Source organism: Myxine glutinosa, chromosome 11 (genome assembly GCF_964187855.1).
Source record: "Myxine glutinosa chromosome 11, kmMyxGlut1.1, whole genome shotgun sequence".
Lineage (NCBI taxonomy): Eukaryota > Metazoa > Chordata > Myxini > Myxiniformes > Myxinidae > Myxine > Myxine glutinosa.
Window position 1 is genome coordinate 136,448,174 of NC_136271.1, and position 17,860 is coordinate 136,466,033.

At 47.5% G+C, this 17,860-nt stretch overlaps 1 protein-coding gene across 2 annotated transcripts in view; it reads right to left on the reverse strand.

Annotated features, from left to right (window-relative positions):
- EXOSC5 (exosome component 5) overlaps positions 1–17,860 on the reverse strand; it is a 32,950-nt gene that overhangs the window by 2,990 nt on the left and 12,100 nt on the right. For both annotated transcript variants that reach the window (XM_068130967.2, XM_068130968.2), the window contains one exon: positions 10,591–10,680. In XM_068130967.2, coding sequence (XP_067987068.1) covers positions 10,591–10,680 — 90 coding nt within the window. The remainder of the gene's footprint in view (positions 1–10,590; positions 10,681–17,860) is intronic.

The window sequence follows — 17,860 nt, forward strand, 5'->3', positions numbered from 1 at the left end:
CGAGCTTGAGGAGACGTACCGGGGAATAAAGGAGGTGAAGCAGAAACTAGAAGAAGTGGAAGAAGGGATGAGCGAAATTAAGAAGCGACGGAGAGGGGATAACAAAGAGATAAAAGAGGAGATAAAAGAATTGGTCCAAAGTCTGTGTCTGGATCGTGATGATGTGCTCATTAACCGGATGAGGGATTCGCAGGTGATGGAGGAGAAGCGAAGAGGAAGAGGACCCGGTGTAAGTGGTGACCAATATGGTCGTGCGTATGATGCGCCAGGGGATTTAAGAAGCTTGGGGATTGGTTTGGATCCGGGTGTTCGTGAAAGGCCGTTGGTGAAGTGTGCGACAGGTCTGGTGTGCGAAAAAGGAGGTGTGCAAGAAAGTCCGACTCTGGGGTGTGTGAGGAAAAAGTGCGTGCCAAGGAGTGAGTGTGCTGGCGAGAGTGAGTCGGTCGTAGCGCGTGTGCGAGGGAGCACATGGAAGCGTGCTGTGGTGAGTGTTACAGAGGGTGTGACGGGAGAGTGTGCGCGAGGAAGGTGTGTGACGGACAGGTGCATGGGGAAAGAGTGCGCTGTCAAAGGCAAGGAAGAATGCACACCTGTGGTGAGTGTTACAGAGGGTGTAACGGGAGAGTGTGCGCGAGAAAGGTGTGTGACGGACAGGTGCATGAGGAAAGAGTGCGCTGTCAAGAGTAAGGGTGAGTGCGCTGTCAAGAATGGAGGTGAGAGTAGTGCGAGTGACAAGGAGAGTGAGTTAGTTGTGACAGGTGAGCGAGGATGTACACCTGGAATAGAAGGATGCACACCTGGAATGGTAGAGCGTGAGTGGGAATGCACGCTGGAGTTGGTGGTGAGGCACGTGGTTGGGTGTGCGAATGAGAGCACACCTGTGATTGTCACAGAGGAGGTGACCGAGGAGGGGGCGCGAAGCGGTGTATTGGTGAGGTGTGCGAGCAACGAATGTGTGCCAAAGTGTTCGGTGGTCAGGTGTGTGACCAAGGCTGTGAGTGGAATGGGTGTACCTGGGTGTGTAAGGAAAGGTAGCATGGGAACGGCTGGATGTGTGAGCAAGGAACGGGCTGCGGGGTGTAAGCGTCCAGGTGAAGCATCGACGTTAGACGGGTTAGAGGTTAGAGCGACTTATAGCCGAATCGGGCCCTCGGTGCGTGCTGGGCCTCGCTTTGAACGGCCGCGTCCGTGCTCCACTAGGCGGAGCTGGCAGCCCGATAGAAAGGGTCGTCATGGCGACCACTTTTTGGTGAGACGTGCCGGCAGGTCGAGATCGGGGCATTGGATGGCTCCGTGCCGAGATGGTGCGTGGGATCTCGGCCCGGGTAAACCTCCTTCCCTGCACCGAATGCGGGACGCACCCAGCCGCTGGCACAGAACAACCAGCATTCATGGCTTGGCTTTACGAATCCGGGCTTTGGACAGGAATTGGCGCACCGAGAGGTATTAGTGAGTCGACTGGGTGATGAGGTTAGTGTTTTGGACCCAAAATTAGAGAAAAACAAAATTTGATGATTGGCAAAGGATTGGCAGTAGTGATTGGCAGATGATGGGTAGTGATTGGCAAATTTTTAATTTGTTGAAATTTGATGTGCGAAATTGGTAGTGAGAGACCCCCGATGTGGTGGGATGGCAAATCCACCATCCTTCCCATGTGGGGCAAATGCGCAATAGTTTATGGGGTATATGGCAGTGACAACTAGCCCGGGTGGGTTAGGTTATTAGTAGGGATCTAGAAGAGATTGACATTAGGTAACGTTAAGTTTAGTTAGTGACTGATACCTGTAGTGGGGACGCAGGTAGATTAGTGTGGATGATAATGACGTGGGAGCGCAATAGTTTAAAGGGACGACTGGGAAGCGCAAGTTTCAGAAGGGAGTAGTTAGCTGAGATGATGCCGTGTGTGGGAGGATTGAACAGGTGTGATTGCACAGGTGTGCAACTGGACAGGTGTGTGGAGCAGTGTATGAGTAGTGAGTGTGTGGATCAGCGCGAATGCGCTTGGGGAGAGAAGGGTGCAGGTGGCACCAGGTGTGAGAGCACAGGTGTGCAAGTACAGGTGTGTGGAGAGAGTTGGAGTGAGTGGTACGGAGTGGTGTGCATGGTGCGAAGGTGTGGATGGGGGAAGAGTAGACCCCTTTCACGAGTACCCGGGGCGGGTAGTGTAAGTGTTAGGTAGAGGGTACAGGTAAATTGTGGTTGGATATTGGCACTTGTGGTGCGGTTGCAGAATGGTGTTGTGAATGGGTGCATTAGTGTTGTGGAAATGGCTGGGCGTGTAGCCTGTTAGTGCGTGTAGTTGGTTGGGCACTCCACCACTGTGAGGATGTCGGCCAGGTGAGGCCGCAGGTGGGCTCTGGGAGCCGGTAGAGTTGTGGATGGGGCCCGAGGATCCGGAGGACGGACCCGGGTAGCCCAGTGCCAGAGAGGGCACCGAGTGGGGAGAGTGCCAGAGGGCCTTCCCCAGGTAGTTAGGTTAGGGCAAGGAGCAGGTAAGCTCGGAGGCAACTGCAGTGGTGGAGGTGTGCAGGTGGGTAGACCCACTGGGAGAGGTACACGCCGCAGCCCAGAAATTGTGCGAGGGCACCGGGAGATGAATCGGGGGAGTGAGACCCCAAATTGAAGCGCACCACAGTTTGGCCAATGGGAATTGGTTTTTAGAACCCATAGTGTAAGAGGGCCAATGGTTTGGCCGGAGAAAGACCCCGGGTAGTGTAAAGTTGTTAAAGTCATTTAGGAAATAGTTAGGATTGATGAACCTGTCGCACCATACGCAGCCACTTACCTGTGGTGATGATGATGACTCCACACCTGTGTTTTCTTTGTTCTGTGTGCAGGAAGTGAGAATTGCTGTTGGATTTGTGAGACGCATCACGACGTGGATAAGACATTGGGGTGATTCCATCTCTCCCTCCTTAGGAGGGACTGATGATGAATTGGTGATGGCAAATTTTGATGTTGAGTTGGAGATGGCAAATTTTGATGAGAGTTGGAAATGGCAAATTTGATTGGTTAGGAGGGAGAGAAGACGAATTTGGTTTATGGGAGGAACGGGGAAGACAGTAGGGATGTTTGTTGATTTGTAAAGTAGATGTTTATGGGTAGTGTTGTGTTTTGTGGATACAGTAAGGGGTAAGGGAGGGGCCATGTAGGTTACCTGGTGGGGGGGGGGGGCGTACGATAGGAACGTACCTGTCTCACCTGGTTCCCATGTGCCCCCAGTGTGCATTACCTTATATTGCGTGCACTTTTGCGCCCTTACCACCTTACTCACTTGTCTGCTTCTTTTGTCTCCCACCTCCGAGGATCTGGCTTTGGGGTAGAGAGAGAGGAGAGAGAGGTGCTGGCTGCGCAGTTGTGGGCCTGCACTTTCGCTGTTTGCTGCCGGGATCGATACACCATATGGACCGCAATGTTTGTGGCCACCCACAATGGACCGCAGTTCGTTTGCGGCCAAGCACCACCCGGGGATGGACCTATGGGTCAACGTGGCACCTATGCCATACAGGTGAACCACTTTTAGTTAACACCAAGTGCACCACAAGAAGAGCAAGAGACACCTGCAGGGTTAGGGGTTGTCGAATTTATTTTTATTCCAATGAACAATGGTGACTGCACCGATTGGTGGTGGGGTGGTGCTTTTGATGCTCGGGAAGGGTGCTCTGCACGTTATTAAAGGCCGTCGGCCACAGAGCACTCGTGGGTTGGTGTATCGATGCTGGCAAGCGCGCTCTCTCTATGCATAACATCTGCATGTGTTCCTCCAAAAACAGGTCCTGGATCGTAGTGTAGATATCAGCGTAATCTTGTAAATAATGCTCCCTACCGGCTGTATGTTTAGTTTGAGAATTCTTTCCGGATTCGGTTATCCTGTGGGTGTGTTTCTGTGAGGAGAAGGGTGCAACGTCGCAGGGGGACATATTTACTCATTTGTGAATATCTGTAAAACTGTCGCACTCAGGGTAGAGTTAATAGTAGAGGGAACTACATTGCGTGCCACACTAAAGTAGGTAAAAATTTATCGGGTCGGGACGCCCCGAGGGTAGAGAAGGGTGCAATGTTGCGAATATGGAATTTGGCCTCCATATCCGCTTGTAAATATTCCCCTATTTTCTCCAATACTCCCCAACTTTCCCCAATCCCCCATTCCCTAGTCCCATTGCATGTAAATAACAATCAGTAGAGCCGACCTTCCCCTTATTCCCCCATTAAATGTCGTGCCCAGGTCCACCGCACCACACGTAGACAACTTTCGGACATCTTCCTAGTTATTCTTATTCTATGTCAGTTAAGGCCTCGTCTCCATTAATTATGACTCTTCGTTGCACCAGAATGTGATTATATGGCATCAGTAGTGAGTTTAGGACCTTTCCCATACCTCCTTCCATCTTCTTCCCCAACCAACTATGGCTGCAGCAACGGAGGAGATGGCGGCGGCGCGGGGGAGGATGCGTCCTCACACCGGCTCGATTAGCGCCATTGACCACGCGCTCCACGGGGTTACCACGGAGGGGCTGGCTGTCAGCTCCTCCTCAAGGGCGGAGCCTGGTAACCCCCCGCACCCAATGAGAAGCAACGTGCCGATTCCACGAGGCGGAGCTAACGAGCCGAGGGCGTGTCACTCCCCGCCGGATATACGCGGCCCCGCGCCGGATGTGACGTCAGATGCGCCCCCAGCTGGAGAAAGACGGACCTGCGAGCGCTGAAACAGATGCGCCTGAGTTTGGAGAGGCCTGAGAAAGAACGTCACCTCTGAGCGCTGCGACGAGACCTCCCTGCATCTCTGGACCGAACCGTGTACCCTGCTTTGAGCCAAGAGTGCACCTTGAGCCATCGATACCCGCTTTCCTGCCATCAACCCCCGTGTGAGTCAGCCGTTGTCCCGTTTGTCTGTCGTCTGTCCGGGAATAATATAAGATTGTGTCTAAGTGCTTGTCTTTCTATGTTGTACCTCTCGTCCCTGTAATCTGACCTTCCGCACGAATATAATCTCCTCCGGAGGTCTTGAGAACCGTATCCCTGGTGTCTGTCATTATAATTCAGCCGTGTGTCTTCTTTTTCCTTATTGAGCCAGCGTGGCGCGGCTTCGTCAACGTTCGAGTACAATCGGGTAATTTGTGCGGACACGACGGCCATTCCGCTCGGCCCACCTTAACATCAAAGTCGTGTCTGTAACAATATGTTTAAACTTCCCCTGCAGTGTTTTATTCAGTGGTATATTACAACACGCTGTTTTTCTTCCTATTTAAAAGGCTTTTTCCAATTTCCTCTCCAACTCATTCCACTTCCAAAAAAAATAATTCAATCTCTTATACTTCTCCTTCTGTCTCTATTCTGCGTTCTAAATTCACATTCATTCCATCCCTCCTCCATCGTTCTTAAACGGATCGCTAACTTGAAAATCACAATAAACCCAATTTGTTATCAATGTTCGTCTTTCATTAATCATCCACTTTCTAAACTCCCCTCTTGCCCCTCCCCTCCAAATCCCCCCCTTGCCCCTCCACTCCTAAACTCCCCCCTTGCCCCTCCACTCCTAAAGTCGCCCCTCCACTCCTAAACTCGCCCCTTGCCCTTCCACTCCTAAACTACCCCCTCACAACTCCCCTTCAAAACTCCCCCCAACCCCTCCCCTTCAAATCTCCCCCCATACCATTCCTCTCCAATTCTCCCTCCTCCACCCTCCTCCTCAAAGCCACCTCCTCCCCACTTCGTCTCCCTTCTATCTCATACCTCCACCTCCCCCAACCTTCGACTTTCCTCTGCCCCCCCCTCAAACAACTCCTCACTGTGCCTCATCCCATCACCATCAAATCTTTCGTCCTCCTCATCCTTCCCTTTCTTGTAACTCTTCTGTAATCTCTGACACACTATCAACTGCTCTCCCTACCTCCCCCTCTCATCCTTCATCTTACCCTACCTCTCCCCTCCCGTCTCCTGCACCCGATGCTCCCCATCTCTCCTCATTAACGGTATGGACCTCAAACATCCGGGGCCTTCGCTCAAACCTGACTGATCTCTCCATACAGGTTGCTTCTGACAATCCAGACTTGATCTGCTTAACAGAAACTTTCCTCCTTCAAGGTGTCCGATTCCTTAATATCTCTTCCTGGTTACTCCCTCCTCCGGTATGATAGACCTGAGCCTCGTCCTGGTGGTGGGGTTGCTATCTTTATCAAAAACTCTCTTCCTCACTCTCCTTGCACTGCCCTCTCTCCACCTCACCCCCAGGAGTACCTTTGGCTACGGCTTCCTCTCCGCTCCCACCTTTTGTTCATATGTGTTCTGTACCGTCCTCCAAACATTGATGACTCCATTTACATTTCGCTGTCTGACAACATGGACCAACTTCTATACACTCATCCCAACTCTCTCTTCCTCATATGTGGCGACTTCAACTGTCATCATGCCAGCTGGCTGGGTGTGGGTTCCTCTCTCACCAGTCATGGCACCTCACAAAGGACTTATGTGACTCACTGGGATTGACACAATCTGTCAATTTCCAGACCCGGATCTCAGTCAATGGAGCATCTTCTCTTCGAGACTTGAATATGACAAACTTCCCTGCAAATGTCTGCTGCTCTTCTTCTGCTCCAATCGGTTCTTCTGATCATGTGCTTGTTAAAGTGGACATCTCTCTGGCCATTCTCAGAGAGCCTCCTCAGCGTCGACGAGTCTGGCATTTCACTCAGGCCGACTGGCACGGTCTTCAAGCAGCCACCAATCATCTCGACTGGTCTCCCATCTCTACTGCCTCTGACATCAATTCTTCCTGGGAATTCTTCCAAAGCAAACTGCTCTCTCTCTCTCATGCACAGATTTATCCCATCTCGTCTTCAGTTGTCTTACCCTTCCTCCCGTCCATGGTACACTGAATCTTGTGGTGAGGCAGTTGCCCTGAAACAACTTGCCTTTGCCTCTTGGAAGGCTAATCCAACTGAAGGCAATCTCAGTTCCTTCCACCAAGCTCGGAACAAGTGTGTGTCTACCCTCAGGAGTGCCAGGAAGCACCATCTCTCCACACTCAAGAATGAACTCTCAAACCTGTCTCCTTCCTCCAAATCCTGGTGGCATCTGGTCAAATCCATTTCTGGCGTTTGTTCCCCCTCCATCCCCTCCCTTACCTCAAATGGCTGCACAGTTGATACCGCACGTGGCAAAGCCGAATGCCTCAACTCTGCGTTTGCCTCAAAATCTTGTGTCCCAAACCCATCTCTCTCTGTTCCCACCTTACCCAGTCGCACCCAATTGCTCCTGGACTCTGTGTCCTTCTCTCCTGACAAGGTGGAGATGTTTTTGTCAAACTTCGACTCTGATTCTTCAACTGGACCAGACGGCATCAGCCCACGGGTCCTAAAATCCTGCTCTGCCGCTCTATCTCACCCTCTCTCTGTTCTTTTCACCCTCTCTTTTGCTCAAGGTCATCTGCCAGCATCTTGGAAATCAGCAAACATTACTGCTTTACATAAAAAAGGTGCTAAAACAGATCCTTCCATCTACAGACCAATCAGCCTGCTCCCAATTATCAGCAAAGTCATGGAATCCATCATTGCTTCGGATATCAAATCCTTCCTCTTCTCCAATGGCTTGATCTCCGATCATCAATTTGGATTCAGACCAGGTCATTCTACTCTGGACATGCTACTTCTGCTGTCTCAACAATGGATGGAGGTCCTCAATGCCAAACAGGAAATCAGAGCTGTCTCCCTAGACATATCACGTGCCTTCGATACGGTCTGGCACCCAGCTCTGCTCACCAAACTCTCCTCCTATGGTATCCATGGAAATCTCCATGCTTGGCTTGCGGACTTCCTCTCTGGTCATAGTCAACGTGTGGCCCTGAATGGATTTCTCTCATCTCCCCTTCCTGTTCAAGCTGGAGTTCCCCAAGGCAGTGCTCTGGGCCCTGTGCTTTTTCTGGTCTTTATCAATGATCTCTCCGACTCTCTGGAAAATCCTCTCTATCTCTTTGCTGATTACTCCACTCTCTGCCGCTCCATTCCTCTTCCCTCAGATCGGCAGTCTGCAGCCTCCTCACTCTCTGAAGACCTGGACAAAATTACAGACTGGTCAAACAAGTGGAACATGTCTTTCAATCCTGACACATCTCACACTCTTACTATGTCTCTCCGAAAAGACCGACTGGACAACCCTCCCATCTACTTTCTCAACAATCCTCTCCAAGAAGTTCTGTCACTCAAGCTTTTGGGTCTCACTATCTGCCAGGACCTTTCTTGGGAAAACCACATTTCCAAGCTGGCCTCCAAAGCCAATCGCTGACTGGGCATCCTCCGTCGTGCGAAGTCCTTCCTTGGCACACCTGAGCTCCTCACCACATACAAGGCTTTCATCCGCAGCTCAATGGAATACTGTTCTCCCCTATGGGCCGGTGCTCCTGCCTCACACCTAGCTCGGCTTCACGCTGTTTAAACCAAAGCTTTCAGAATCATTGGAATCTCCCGCGATGAAGCTATCTCCGAGGGCCTTTCACTCACTCACCGCAGGCAGGTAGGTGGTCTTTCTGTCTTCTTCAGACTCCTCTCCGGCCTTGCTCCCCCAGCTCTGTCTGTGCTCTGTCCCCCAAATATTCCTACAGGTCGCACAAGATCTGCCAGCAACCCTCTTTTGGTTAAACTGCCGAAATCTAGGCTCTCTGCTCACCTTCACTCTTTCATTCCTCTTTTCTCCCGCCTCTGGAACAAACTCCCACACTCCCTTCAATCCCACTCCTCCCTCCGGGTCTTCAAAACAGCTGTTCACCACCATCTCTTATCTTCCCCCATCCAAAACCTTGATCTTTTCTACCCCCGCTAATTCACCCCAGATCCACTTTTTTTGAAATTCCAAGTTCTTTCCTGGAAGTCCTTGCAGTGTCCATATGTTTTATACCTCTCCCACCCCCCCTTCCCATGCCCTACGCCCCCCCCCCCCCAAAGCCCTCTCCCTCCCACAGATCTCTCGATGTCCCTGCTCTCAAATGTTGTTTGTGTCCTTCCCCCTCTCTCCCCATCTTGTCTACCGCCCCCCTTAATATATGTTTTATGTGTCGGTTTGTCTTTGTGTGATTAATGTTAGCTCTTTCACGAGCGTCGATCTTGTATACGAAAAAAAAAAAAAAAAAAAAAAAAAAAAAAAAAACTCGCATCCTTGTTGCAAGCAAAACATTGCCCACTGGAAATGACGCGCGCTGTCAAAATAAACATAGCACGTGCAACAATGGGCTCTGTGAATGCAGCAGAGTTATGATGTGGTGAACAACATTTTTACTGCAATTTCGTTTTATTATGTAAAATCCAGACCCATGATTTTATTAAGTCATCCTGACACATTTAAAAGAAAAAAAAGTCTTTGTTATTGTGATGAGACCATAAAAAGCATACAGCTTATATTACGTTGAAAATGAGGTTTACAATTAAATGTTAAAACGCTTCATTCACATGTATCATTGTGTCACCTCATTACCTGAGCAGCATCCACAGGCATGACCTTACAAATCAAAAGAATGTATCGGTTATTCAAAACCTCACCAGAACGAAATAAAAGCCTGTGGCCATACTCTGATAGATGCTTGAGGTGTCCACTTTCAGATATACAAAATGTTTATAATATGATGGTGAACACTATGGATGAAATGAATTATTGGGCATTTTCTTGCTCAAGAAGATCAAATGCATTTTTAAAATCAAAAAGCACAGAGCAGGGGTTAATTTAATAGTATGCATTCTCAAGTATCTTTTTTTTTTTTAATCACACATTTGGGTGAAAACTTTGCTCTGCACAAAGTATAGAATCTTCAGAACAAGTTCTACCAGACTTTTTTTTTCCCAGCACGACTTGAAAATTCTATTATTCATTTTTTAATCCATTTTATTTTTGCCCAAAAAGACTCCACCAAACAACATCCATTTTTTTTTTATTAACAACATCCATTACCCAGAATATCAGTTATCCGAAACACCCTTCGTCCTGACCATCTACACTTTAAATAAGAGAGATGTTTTTCTGTCTGTCTCTGTCTGTGTGTCACTGTTTTTCTCAGATGGCCAAACGGATCTTCATCAAACGTTCAGAGGGAGGTTCATCAGAGTACCGGGGACTAATTTAGGCAAAAATAAATATTTTGAAAAAAAACTAAGTTGGATTTTTCTTTTTAATTGCTCTATAGTGCCTCAGCCTTTGTAGCTTTGTGAAAGGCAATGTTAAATGATACCCGACCCATTCGTTAGTAGATACAAGGAAGCATTTTAGGCCCCCACAAATTTTTTTTTTTTTTTGATTTCTTCATAAATTTGATTTCTTCAAAAAGGATTAGAACAGCAACCCTGGGTATCCCTGATAGTTCTGGACAAAAAGAGGTTCTACTGTACTGTACATTTTAATAACATGCCTTTTTTTTTAGCAGCAATAACCTCGTACCAAACTGCAAAAAAATACTTGTGTAGTGTCCAGCTTTTCAATGGTCATCTGGAAAATCATATCTAGTCAGCTTAATGATAATGTCAAGGTCAATTTATCACAATGGCTTGAACAATCTGATTGAATACCATCATTGAGGTTGTGACATAGATTCATTAAATGACCATGTGCTACCTCAGAGGATAAGAAGGAGCCTTTTGTGTGCGAAGCAAGGATCCTTTTATCTTTGCTGTCCAGCACAAATGTCATAAGTGCCTGACTTTCCTGAAGAAAACAGAAACAAAAAAATGTATTCTGTAAACTATCAAATGATCCTTTGATCGACACAAATAACAAATAGCCAGAGGTTTCCACCCAAAACCACAATTTAATTGGTCCACTCAAATTTATTTGCTCATTATACATAATAAGGCAATTATTAATAAGGGAAACAAGTTGTTCCCATGAAAGCAAGCAGGGAAGTGGTAACAAAGAGCACAGGTCGTCAAGAAAATCAGTAAAATGTGCGCAAAAATAAAATGTCAAAATATTTTTAGTGGTCTACAATCTACATTAATGTTCCTTGTTTGTGCTCTCAAAACCCCACCATAGTAAGTGAAAAAAAAGAAAAGGATACAGACATCCTCAACCTCTTCCTCTTCCTCAATGATCTGTTTGACCACATCCCCTCTCAGTTGTCTACTTTTCCAGAAACACACCCCCTTACTCTTCGAAAATATATTACACTTCCAAAAACTTATCCCTTTAAATAATTTGTTCCCTCTACTCCCATCAATAGAACTGCGTAGGTGTCTAAATGCGGTCTCCCACCAGTCCATATCCTCAAAGTGCAAATCTTGTGCCGATCAGCGAGGCTGCTTCAAGGTACGGGAAGTAAAAATGAACTTACATTTTGGATCCAAAATAAAATAAAACTCGAATACAAGGACTGTGATGCCAGGACATTTAAATAATGCAACTTAAACTCAATGCCTATCTTCGTAAGACACTACAAAATACCGCATCTTCCTTTTCTGTTTTAAGCATGCGGCTGGTGGGAAATGGTTTATGCGTGGCTCATGGAAGATTGGTTCATAACTGTTATGTGCGTGGCTGATGATAGATGGTTGGTGAGAGCTGCTTTGTGTTTATGCGTGGCTGGTGGGGAGATTGTTTTAGAACTGTGTCATGTGCGCAGCTGGTGGGGGATGGTTTTTGCACCCGTGAAAAACCAAGAATATGCGAAGCATAGGGCCACGGATGTAGCAGCAGGTCACATTTTATGAACTACAAATATGCGGGGTCCGCAAATGTCAAATCTGCAGATCTCGGGGTTTTACTGTACTTTTATTTTCATTCCACTTGCAAGCTTGTCCTGTCCATAGCTGCAATATGAACCTTGTTCACACACTTGTCCACCTGTATTCTTTGACTTGACTGTTGGCAGTATTTCCGAAAGCTTTGGACTTTGTTAAAGTATTAAAACAAAAAAATAAATAAACAAGAAGACGCCATGCGGAGCACGATACTTGCAATAGCCGCCCCCCCCCCCCCAAGAAAAAAAAATTCCCTTGATACAGCTAATTGTCCATTTCATGAAGAATAAAATTGACAATCTTGATCAAAGCTCTAGTTTTGGTCTTGATTGATCAGATCAGAGTCTTGATCAGAGCTCACGTTTTTTGGTGAGAACTGGTATTCTGAGGAGATTGGTCTGCCTAAGAAGGAGAGCTTCAAGGAGGTCGTCCTGCCTGCCTGCTTTGGCCTTGTGGCCCAGTGGCATAGTAAAAAATACGAAACCAATTGTTCAAATTGTTCTAAAAGCACCAAAATTGGCACACATGTAGATTAATACATTCTGAACAATTTTGGATATGGAGGCATTCAAGATTCTCTTTTCATTTTTTTTCTTTTTTCTTTTCTTTTTTTTTCTTTTTTTTCTTCTTTTTTTTCTCTTTTTTTTTTCTTTCTCTTTTCATTCATTCAAGATTCATTCAAAATGCACTCTTCCAATGTTTCATGCCATCACAGGGTGTGATACTGTGTCAGCCTTCGTCGGACATGGGAAGAAATCTGCCTGGGCAACATAGAACACGCTGCCAGAACTCACTGATGCCCTGCTGAGTCTGGCAAATGCACCCACAAGCATCCAAGAGGATACAATGCATGTCATCGAGAGGTTTGTATCTGTTAAACTAAATATCTGTTAAATATCTGTTATTTAACAGATATTTAAATTTAACAGATAACAGATATTTTGTATCTAAATATCTGTTAAACACTTATTGATGTTAATTCTGATGTAAAAAAAAGGAATTTTGGCCCATCTAGCACCATACTAACGACACATAATGAAGTCTATGTAATGACGCTAATGGTAAATGGCGGCCATTTTGAACAATGGCCGCCATATCTTCCACAGGGCTAATCTTGAATGCCTCCATATCCAAAAATGTTTAGAATATATTAATCTACATGTGTGCCAATTTTGGTGCTTTTAGAACAATTTGAACAATTGGTCTGCTATGCCGCAGGACTATTGGTGTTATCATCCTCCACCATTGCCTGTTGATGGTCCTGTTCGTCTCATCATCTCTTCGTCATCCTGCTCATCTCATCGCCTGCTCCGTGCCCATCCTTTCGGCCGCTGCCACCAGAGATGGGTCGCCGTTTTGTGTCCCTCGCCCCGTCTGTGCTTGTGACTTCACGCCTTAGTTTTTATCGGATTTATTTTACTTCATTGTATATAGTTATTATTGATTTCATTCTCCGTTTATTTGTTCGGGATTAAACCCGCTTGGTTTTATTCAAAGCTTTATCCCGGTGTGTACCCTGGTTAGAATAGGTACACCGTATCCCTGCGTGTCGTAAGAGGCGACTAAGAGGGTTGGCGTCAGGAAGGGCATCCGGCGATAAAAACATTGCCTCAAAAAGAGAACCATGACAATTACAACGACATATGGGCAGGGTACAGCCCGAAGTGGAGATCGGTTTCTGAGGTTTGGGACATGGAATGTAGGGACAATGACAGGGAGATCAGGAGAAGTGGTGGAAGTATTGATCAGAAGCCGAATGCCTCAACTCTGTGTTTGCCTCAAAATCCTTAGTCCCAAACCCATCTCTCTCTGTTCCCACCTTTCCCAGTCGAACCAAACTGCTCCTGGACTCTGTGACCTTCTCTCCTGACAAGGTGGAGGAGTTTTTGTCAAACCTCGACTCTGATTCTGCAACTGGACCAGATGGCATCAGCCCACGGGTCCTAAAATCCTGCTCTGCCGCTCTATCTCACCCTCTCTCTGTTCCTTTCACCCTATCTTTTGCTCAAGGTCATCTGCCAGCATCCTGGAAATCAGCAAACATTACCGCTTTACACAAAAAAGGTGCAAAAACAGATCCTTGCAACTACAGACCAATCAGCCTGCTCCCAATTATCAGCAAAGTCATGGAATCCATCATTGCTTCGGATATGAAATCTTTCCTCTTCTCCAAAGGCTTGATCTCTGATCATCAATTTGGTTTCAGACCAGGTCACTCTACTCTGGACATGCTGCTTCTGCTGTCTCAACAATGGATGGAGGTCCTCAATGCCAAACAGGAAATCAGAGCTGTCTCCCTTGACATATCACGTGCCTTCGATACGGTCTGGCACCCAGCTCTGCTCACCAAACTCTCCTCCTATGGTATCCATGGAAATCTCCATGCATGGCTTGCGGACTTCCTCTCTGGTCGTAGTCAACGTGTGGCCCTGAATGGATTTCTCTCATCTCCCCTTCCCGTTCAGGCTGGAGTTCCCCAAGGCAGTGTGCTGGGCCCTGTGCTTTTTCTGGTCTTTATCAATGATCTCTCGGACTCTCTGGAAAATCCTCTGTATCTCTTTGCTGATGACTCCACTCTCTGCCGCTCCATTCCTCTTCCCTCAGATCGGCAGTCTGCAGCCTCCTCACTCTCTGATGACCTGGACAAAATCACAGACTGGTCAAACATGTGGAACATGTCTTTCAATCCTGACAAATCTCACACTCTTACTATGTCTCTCCGAAAAGATCGACTGGACAACCCTCCCATCTACTTTCTCAACAATCCTCTCCAAGAAGTTCTGTCGCTCAAGCTTTTGGGTCTCACCATCTGCCATGATCTTTCTTGGGAAAACCACATTTCCAAGCTGGCCTCCAAAGCCAGTCGCCGACTGGGCATCCTCCGTCGTGCGAAGTCCTTCCTAGGCACACCTGAGCTCCTCACCACATACAAGGCTTTCATCCGCAGCTCAATGGAATACTGTTCTCCCCTATGGGCTGGTGCTCCTGCCACACACCTGGCTCGGCTTCACGCTGTTGAATCCAAAGCTTTCAGAATCATTGGAATCTCCCTCGATGAAGCTATCTCTGAGGGCCTTTCACTCACTCACCGCAGGCAGGTAGGTGGTCTTTCTGTCTTCTACCGACTCCTCTCCGGCCTTGCTCCCCCAGCTCTCTTTGTGCTCTGTCCCCCAAATATTCCTACAGGTCGCACAAGATCTGCCAGCCACCCTCTGATGGTTAAACTGCCGAAATCTCGGCTCTCTGCTCACCTTCACTCTTTCATTCCTCTTTTCTCCCGCCTCTGGAACAAACTCCCACACTCACTTCAATCACACTCCTCCCTCCAGGTCTTGAAAACAGCTGTTCACCACCATCTCTTATCTTCCCCCATCCAAAACCTTGATCTTTTCTACCCCCACTAATTCACCCCAGATCCACCTTGTTTGAAATTCCAACTTCTTTCCTGGAAGTCTTGGCAGTGTCCATATGTTTTATACCTTTCCCACCCCCCCCCCCCCTTCCCATGCCTCCCCCCCAAAGCCCTCTCCCTCCCACAGTTCTCTCGATGTCTCCATGTCTCTCGGTCCCTGCTCTCAAATGTTGTGTTTGTGTCCTTCCCCCTCTCTCCCCATCTTGTCTACCGCTCCCGATGTTATTTGTTTTGTGTGTCTGTTTGTCTTTCTGTGTGATTAATGTTCGCTCTTTCACGAGCCTCGATCTTGTATACAAAAAAAAAAGAAAAAAAAAAAAAAAAAAAAAAAAGAAGAGTGGACATATGTTGTGTGCAAGAGATGAGATGGAAGGGAAGTGGTGTGAGAATGGTGAAGGGTAGGCAGGGACAGAAATACAAGTTTGTGTGGCAAGGGTGCCCGGAGGCCGTGAATGGTGTTGGTGTCCTGTTTTCTGAGGAGTTTGTAGACAGTGTGGTGAGTGTGACTAGAGTGAGTGATAGGTTGATGGTGAAAATGATGATTGGAAAGCTCTTGGTGAACGTCATCTCGGGATATGCTCCGCAGGTTGGTCGGAGCGATGAATAGAAGGACAGGTTCTGGTGTGCGATAGAGAAGCTGATGGAAAACGTGAAAGATGAGGAAGTTGTTGTGGTAGGAGGAGACCTAAATGGACATGTGGGAAGGAGTATGGACGGTTTTGAGGGAGTTCCTGGGGGTTACAGATATGGTGTGAGAAATGGAGAAGGTGAAAGGATTTTGGAGTTTGCTGATGGAGCTGATTTGTTGATTTGTAATACTCAGTTCCAGAAAGAGGATAATAAGCTTGTTACATACACGTCAGGTGGGTCGACGACAACCGTGGACTACCTGATAGTGCGTAGGCGGGATAGGGGGCACCTCCGGGACACAAAGGTGATCCCGGGGGAGGAGGCTGTTTCACAGCACCACTTGGTTGTCTGCGACATAAGGGTGAAAGGTGCGAGGAGAGCTCGGCGGGTGAAGTACCAACCGAGAATGAAGGCGTGGAGGTTGAAATAGGTGACAGTAAGGGAGGCATTAAAAGAGAGGCTGAGTAGGGTAGAGGATGATGTGGTTGAGCTTGAACGTGGTTGGATGTCAATGAAAGATAGTCTGTTGGGAGCCGTTGGTGAGGTATGTGATGGACAAAAGGACCACCGAGGCACTCGGAAACATGGTGGTGGGATGAGGAAGTTGGAAAGAGGATTGACGAGAAGAGGAAGAAGTTCAAGGCATGGCAGAAGGCGAATGGTACGGGAGCAGAAAAAGCAGAGCATGAAAGTTATAAGGCAGCCAAGAAGGCTGCAAAGAAAGAGGTAGCAAAGGCGCAGGAGGCATGTAGGAAAATGTTCGGAGAAAGTTTGGATTCGGAAGAGGGTCAGAGAGCAGTATTCAGGATTGCAAAGCAGATAGCGAAAGAGAGGTGTGATGTGATGGGGGTGAGTTGCTTGAAGGATGAAGTGGGACAAATCGTTGTGAACCCAGATTGAATTAAAGGAAGATGGAAAAGATATATGGAAATGCTGTTAAATACAGAGAATGAATGGGATGGCAACATAGAGAGTAACCCAGTTTTAGGACCGGCAGAGAAGACACCTGAGAAGGAAGTTGAGGAAGCGACAAAGGCAATGAAGAGTAGAAAAGCGGGAGGGCCGACGGGAGTTGTGGGAGATATGTTGAAGGCTACAGGAAGTTGGGGTGTGAAGAGAATGACAGAGATCTGTAATCTGGTGGTGAAAGAAGGCCGCATTCCAGTGGATTGGGAACTGAGTACCCTCGTCCCTCTGTACAAGGGGAAAGGTGACCCTCTGGAGTGTGGCTCGTACCGAGCGATAAAGTTATTGGAGCATGGAATGAAGGTATTGGAAAGGGTGTTGGAGAGGAGGATAAGGAAGAAGGTGAAGATCGACGAAATGCAGTTTGGATTTATGCCAGGAAGAGGAACGACAGACGTGCTCTTTATTGTGAGGCAGTTGCAGGAGAAGTACATGGAGAAGAGGAAGAAGTTGTTTCTTGGGTTTGTTGATCTGGAGAAAGCATTCGATAGGGTTCCACACGAAGTATTGACATGGGCATTGAGGAAGTTGGGAGTGGAGGAATGGTTGATCAGAGTAGTGATGGCAATGTACAAAAGAGCGCGCACAGCTGTAAGGACGAAGGACGGGAACAGTGGTGAGTTTGAGGTGAAGGTGGGAGTGCATCAGGGGTCGGTACTAAGTCCACTACTATTTGTAGCTGTGATGGAGGTGCTGGCTCAGAACGCAAAGGAGGGCTTACCGTGGGAGTTGTTGTCTGCAGATGATCTGGTGTTGATTGCGGAAAGTATGGATGGACTGAAGGAAAAGATGAACAAGTGGAAGGAATGTATGGAGACAAAAGGTCTGAAGGTGAATATAGGAAAGACGAAGGTGATGGCAAGTGGTAAAGCATGTGGTGAGGTGGAAAGAACTGGGAAGTGGCCATGTGCTGTGTGCAGGAAGGGTGTCGGAGTGAACTCCATTCAACGTACAATGTGCGCTGAGTGGGTTCATCAAAAATGTAGTGGTCTGAGATGGTCATTAACCAGTGTGGCAGCTACATTCAAATGTAAGGTGTGCACAGAGGGAGCTGCAGATGGAGGAAATGTTGAGTTGGATATTGGAGACGGCGTGAAGCTGGAAGGTGTGAAAACATTTTGCTACCTCGGAGACATGCTGA